Here is a 7,008-nt window from a genome sequence, read left to right on the forward strand (position 1 = left end):
AAAAGGTTGAATGGCACTGGGCTGGTATGGGTCTTTGTAGGTGGTTGTGTGCCTGTTGAAAAGCATAGTCCGGAAGTAGTTTTTCAAAGCTTTGTATCAACTCGATGTATTGCTTTTGAGAAAGTAATAAAAGCTTCGTTTATCCAAAAAAAAAAAAAAACTTCAGTTGCAGATTTTTCATAGCTTGCATGGATCGAATAGGCCAGAGACCATTGCTACCTAAATGTACTAGCTATCTAGCTCTATTTTTGTCTGACCAGTTCAAACATATTTTGTATCCATAATTAAACTCACATGTTAGAAACAACATATATTTTTGAAAGCTAAAGCATCACACTCCTTAATTGCATTGCAAGGAAGATAGTTACCAAAGCTTGCCAGACAAATAAGCAAGCAATCAGGTTGGGTTACACGCCAAATTAACATCTCAACAATGTCATATTCTTTTTCACCAACTGTCTTGCCTTTTCACTGGGATGATAGAACTTATAAATTCAGTTATACACTTATATCATGATCGATGTCTACATCCGATAGCCAATGTTATAACCGACATCTTTAAACACTCTGTCTAGTTACTTATAAAACAGCCGGTTTTGTTGCCCAATCTAGCTTTCTCGTTGCTTGCAGGAACCAAAGACAAGTAGCTACTATATGTGTTAAAAGTGGCAAGGAGTTGCAACAACCTAAATATAAGTGCCAAAGAATTGAAGAGAGCAGCAATTACAATCCTCCGGATTTGTAGCGCTCAGCTGTATAGATGTTTGGTCAGTTGTACTTTTACTCGAATCGGTAGCTAGAACAAACAGAAGGTAGGTACAGTGCATAACTATTTGAGCCGGAGCTGAGGTTAGAGTTAGACGAAAAAAGTTTCTTGCATTGGGGTTGCATGTCAAATGATTGACGCAACTGTACGCTGTGTCTTCCCATAAGAGAAAATGTAACACAACTTTGATAGTATATCATTATTTGAAATGCAATGAAAGTAAGTAGGATGGTATATATTTGTAAGTAATAAAGGATAATTATGTGGAATGCTTTGTTTCGGTTTGTACATGTTCTTCTGATGAGATAACGTATGTACAATCATGTCTTGGAGCATGACTAACTGACTAAATTGTTCGTCCTTTCTCAGCAATAGACATTTTGTGGAAGCTATATATAAGCCTCAAAGTAGAACTTGTTCAATCAAACACAAAACAAAAAAAATACTAGATTAATCATTCCTGGGGCAAACAATATATTTTTTTAATAAGCCACTATTTAAACATATGAATTAGAATCTATATTTTGCATTTATTGGCAAGAACATTAAACCGGAATTATAGACAGTACCATTCATCTTTAGTTCTGCATATATAAAGTCCATCTAACTATCAGATGTCAAATAATCTAGAGTACGTCCGTGAGAGACTAACACATTGGATCTGATGATGACCAGCTAGCTCATCACAAGAAAGACAGGACAAGATCGAATTCAGTAGATTATTATTAGTAAATAACTTTTAAGAAAATAACCATGTGTGATGTATCTGGAGCCTTATTTGATTCGTGAATCAGCTAGCACATGATCATCTAGAACGCCGTAACCATCAATGATGAACTCTAACCCTGCATACTTATCAACTACTGCTGCATGCAGTTTGCCCTAATAACAAACAAACACTGATCAATACACTTGATTGATCAACATCGATTGGTACGTATTTCAAGAATGCAATATTATTAATTACGAGGACACACCGACGCCGAGGAAATCAATGAAGGGCACGTCCTTCTTCTTCAGTGGCTCATCTGCGCTGTCGCTGGCATGATGATAATCCTTCTGGTGATGTTCATGGCGTCCATGGAGGCTGATATCCATGCCTAGCGCTTCTCTTGGAGAGGAGAAGGTGATGGAGAGAGGAGCCGTCGGCTGTTTGCCGCTGTAGCTGTACCGCCCTGACGCCTCGAAACTCGCCCCCAGGAAGCCCTTACTACCAGTGGCTGTGCCAAAGCTCTTGAACAGTGAAGTAGGAGGTGCAGCCACAGGCGAGCTGAACAGGCCGCCGCTGCTGCCGCCGCCACCTAGCTTGGAGAAGCCGAAGCAGAGCGAGCTCGTCGCCGGCATGCCAGTGCCAAAGAGGTACCCACCAGTGGACGGCGAGGAGGCGGCGGAGCTCGCGGCCCTGGCAAGGAGCCTGGAGCGCTCGCGGCTGCGGCGCGCCATGACGACGTGCCAGTGGTTCTTGACGGCGTTGTCCGTGCGGCCGGGGAAGTGGCGGGCGATGAGCGCCCACTTGTTGCCGTGGGCGCGGTGGGCGTTGAGCAGTCGCTCTTCCTCCACCTCTGTGAAGGGCCGCTTGTTGATCCGAGGGTCCAGCTGGTTGAACCACCGGAGCCGGCAGCTCTTGCCTTGGCAATATTAATAAAATAATTCCACACGAATTAGTATGATGAAAATAACTAATTTAATCAACATGTCAGGAAATTATCTGAAATTAACCATCTAGTAGTTGTTAATAAAGACGGACAGGATTAAAAGAGAGAGGGCACAGAAAGATGTTTGCTCGCAGATTTAATTGCAAGCATGGCATGAGAGTTTTCCAGTAGGTGATCCACTCTTGACACCGCAGGCACTTGTTGTGCATGGGTCAGATGAGCGGCAACAGCGCTTGCATGTTGAATTTATATTTTTAGATAAGAGTTTCACAGCAACATGCTCTATCTTTTCCTTCTTCTCGTCTATACATATATAAGTTTCATCTTGGAAATAAAAAACAAATTAGAGGCTAATTTTGATTTAGATGTGGGGAACTATAAAGATGGTTGGGTACTGGTCAAAATTGAGCAAAATTAGAACATGTCTGATTTTAATTACTTCTAGAGATCATCTGTATAATCGAATAATATCGATTTCTATCATCCACGTTACTCTTAATTCATCTTGACTAATTAAATATATATATTATATAGCCTCTAGTTATATACTATATGAAACTGAAGAACTCAGAACTACTCATCACCACAAACTTTTTTATTCTTTTATCTTTAGGTTATCTCCTCAAATTAATTAAAAAACTAATATGGCTAGATCACACAAGATTATGCACAAGTCATCTGCTTGAACAAGAACTAATTTAGCTAGCTTTCTTGATGTGCTTGAACAAAATTATTTTCCCACAAACTAACACACACGCATGATATCAAATCTTTGCCCCACAAAATAACACATATAAACAAGTCAAACTTCATCCCCTCTAAAAAGTATGCATGAAAAAAATAAGAAAACCTGAATAAAATCCAAGGATGCACATGCATGATCTCGATCGGACACAAAATCAACACATGCACGAAGTAAAACTACATGCATATGGTGGATCGGCGCAACTTCTTTAATTTCCTTCAGAAAGAAAGCGAGGTAGGAGAACAAGCACAGGAAACACAGAGGATCAAAGAAACCAACCAAGCAACCAACCTGATCTACCCTCCAGCTTTTCGGCAATGGAGTTCCAGTTCTGGGGCCCATACTTCTCGACGAGCTGCTTCAGCTTCTCGTCCTCCCCGGGCCGCCAGTGCCCTCTCGGGCAAGATGACGACTTAGCACCATCTGATGTATTGGTGGCCGACGAGGATGCCATCTCTCTGCCACAGGAGGAAAAAGAAAGGCGATGTCTGCCGACGAACTTGGATATAGTAACCTTGATGAGCAAGATGAGCAGTTGTGTATGATTGGGCTGGCTATGTGGCTACTATCTACAGACTAGTCAAATAAAAGCTGGGGTGTCTTTAGAGACACGGGATAGATAGAGATGAGAGAGCGTGTGTGTGTGAGAGAGAGAGAGAAGGCCAGCACCAGCAGGGTGCTTGCACACGCATATATATGTACATACATTGGTCGATATAGCCTCTAGGGCTTGGACGAAAGGTCCCTTTAGTTTAGTTTTACACGACAAGAGGGCTGTGAGAGATGCTTATATGTAATAACGTGTCAACATGTCATCGCTCTCTCTCACCAACTTGTCTGCTGTTTGGCTATTTGCCAAAGACCACTCTTCTCACAGCTCTCATCCAACACAAACCTGTCCCCGATTACGTACAGCTTCTATAATGTACTTCTTGTCTAACTTCCCTAACAATATTCGCTTCAATGAAAGATGCCGTCAGTGTTTCATTGAACTGTAGATCCACACAGTTATAAGAAAACTAAATGGGCTATGATTACATCAGCTGTTTACGCTGTTCTATACATATTAATTAGAGCAAGGATCATGCATGACTCATAAGAAAACTAAATGGGCTAGCTATGATTACGTGCAACACACTACTGGAAACCGGCACTTTGCCGAGTGCCGCACTCGGCAAAGGGCACTCGGCAAAAAATTAATCGGCAAAGAAGCCTTTGTCGAGTGCTTTTTGTCGGGCACTCGGCAAAGCCTTTGCCGAGTGCCGGAAAAGCACTCAGCAAAATGAAAATGCGAAAATAAAACCCAAAAATAATAGCAAATTTTTTTTTCGGGGGAGGCCGCCATCGGCCAGCGCCCGTCCGTCTCCATCGAAGTCGCTGCATTTTTTGTCCGTCTCCATCAAAGTCGCTGCATTTTTTGTGCAAAATTCGCGGCTAACGCGGCCGGCGGGGATTCGAACTCACGACCTCTCCCTCGCGTGTATGCTGCTCTACCACTGCACTACACTATCACTTGTGTCTAGATTCCGTTATCTATCCTCATATATTATACTAAACCGAGAGTAAATTGCTTGTTTGAGGCCCTAAACGAATTCAAATAAAAAAGTGGTCAACTATAAAGTTTCATAACTTTTCGAGATCTACAATTTTCATTTAGGAAGTTTTTCCTTCTGAGGTCGTTTGAAAAATTCGAATTTCAAATTTGAGAGATTCAAACATAGTTTTGCAAGATAAGATGATTTCAAATCAAAAAGTTGGCAACTACATAGTTTCATAACTTTTGGAGATCTACAATTTTCATTTAGGAAGTTTTTCCATCCGAGGTCTTTTGAAAAATTTAAATTTTAAAATTTTCAAATTCAAACGTCGTTTTTGCATGATAAGATGATTTCAAATCAAAATGTTGTCAACTACAAAATTTCATAACTTCTCAAGATCTACAAAGTTTATTTTGGTCATTTGTTCATCCGACATAGTGGTAGTAACATTGTTCACAAATCTTATATATCTCTCTTCTACTTTCATGAAACTAATATGAGAGATATGAGAGAGATGTAGATTTTAGGAACAACGTTATTGTCACTTTGTCAAATGAAGAAATGACCAAAATAAACTTTGTAGATCTTGAGAAGTTATACAATTTTATAGTTGAAAAGTTTTTCATTTGAATTCATTTAGGGCCTAAAAAATTGCTTTGAAAAAATGATTTGCCGAGGGCAAAAAAATGCACACGGCAAAATGCCTCTTTGCCGAGTGTCAAAACAAAGGCACTCGGCAAAGACGCATTTTGCCAAGTGCCAAAAAATGACACTCGATAAAATACATCTTTGCCGAGTGCCAGAAAAAGGCACTCGGCAAAGACGCATTTTGCCTAGTGCCGAAAAATGGCACTAGGCAAAATACAACTTTGCCGAGTGCCGAAAAAAACACTCGACAAAGCCATCTTTGTCGAGTATTTTTTTTGCCGAGTGTATTTTATTTGGCACTCGGCAAAGATCGTCTTTGCCGAGTGCCCAATAAAATACACTCGGCAAAGTGCCGGTTTCCAGTAGTGACAGGCGATTAATGGTACGGTACAATAAAGATATGTATAGATAATATGTTTATCCGTTAGGCGATAGATAGAAAATACAAAACAATTATTTTGATACAATACAATGTCATGAGTATTTTTATACTCATAAGTATTTTTGGTAGTAGGACACAACCTGTTGCCAAATCATTGTACACAAACCGTAGTAAGGAAGTGATCATCAAATAATACTCACGTATACAATTTTGATGTCCAAGACTTATAGTTATTATAAATGTAATTCGAGGGCATTAAATTGTATACGTGAAGGTGAGTATTAGTTGATTGCCTACTTTATTCCTTACTTTTATTTCTATGGTTCCATACATTTTTTTTGCCTATTAAGATATCTACTTAAATAATATATATATTTCATTATTATATCCCTATTTATGTTGATCGACATTTGAAACAGGATGTGAATTTTTTTTCAAGAAAAGTTACATGACAAAGAAATTGGTAGGACAAATATTTGTTATGGTCAACAACTAGGTCCATCCCATGAGGCAAACCGTTCTAGCTAGCTCTGCCATTACATCCATACACAAAAATAGCAAGAATAGTAATGGCTACTGAGCTAGCATTCACGAAAGGTGGTTGGCTGCATCCTGATCAGATGCCCCAGATTAGAAGTCTTGGAGCATGGGATGCTATACAGAAGGGGAATGCATTCAAGAATCCATGTTGCTCACAATTCATTGTGTATGGCAGATATGAAGTAACACATGCACCGTGGTGACTTGATACTTTATAGTGAGCCTGCTGCCTGCAGAGAGATGTGCTGGTCCACAGCATGTACTAGGATTGACATAACTTGTAACTATATATGAGGAAAAACGATCTTGGAACTAGGAACCAAATTAATTTCTGTATGTAATTTTTTCTAAGAAATGTCAAACTTGCAGCTCAATTATGCAAATCCACATTTTAACAAGGATCTTCATGATCGTAACACAAAGAAAATGACCACAACTAGAGAGGACGACTTCACTCGTGCCGTATCGCTACAGGTTACTATAATAGGACAGGTAGAGATGATATGTATCCATCTCGGTTTGTATTATGAGCAGGATCAGAGTGATACTCTGGTATATATCACCAGCTTGTAACATGATGGATATTATAAATTAAATGGGGAGTGATATTCAGTTTTGAATCCCGGTTCGTATTACAAACTAGGAGGTGATACCATGAGATGAGCCATAGGCATTTACATGTCCCTAACCTAGCCAGCACTAGAAATTTTATCATTTCCTGTGGAGAACTCTTT

General features: G+C 39.8%; 1 protein-coding gene across 1 annotated transcript; it reads right to left on the reverse strand.

Moving 5' to 3' along the window:
- Nucleotides 1–1,446: 1,446 nt before the first annotated feature.
- Nucleotides 1,447–3,810, reverse strand: LOC136484825 (transcription factor MYB52-like). Its single transcript, XM_066481784.1, has 2 exons — nucleotides 3,458–3,810; nucleotides 1,447–2,394 (listed from the first exon to the last, which is right to left on the reverse strand). The coding sequence occupies exons 1-2, from the start codon at nucleotides 3,618–3,620 to the stop codon at nucleotides 1,730–1,732; spliced, it is 828 nt and encodes a 275-aa protein (XP_066337881.1). The 5' UTR covers nucleotides 3,621–3,810; the 3' UTR covers nucleotides 1,447–1,729.
- Between the last annotated feature and the right edge of the window lie 3,198 nt (nucleotides 3,811–7,008).

Source organism: Miscanthus floridulus, chromosome 10 (genome assembly GCF_019320115.1).
Source record: "Miscanthus floridulus cultivar M001 chromosome 10, ASM1932011v1, whole genome shotgun sequence".
NCBI classification, from domain to species: Eukaryota; Viridiplantae; Streptophyta; class Magnoliopsida; order Poales; family Poaceae; genus Miscanthus; species Miscanthus floridulus.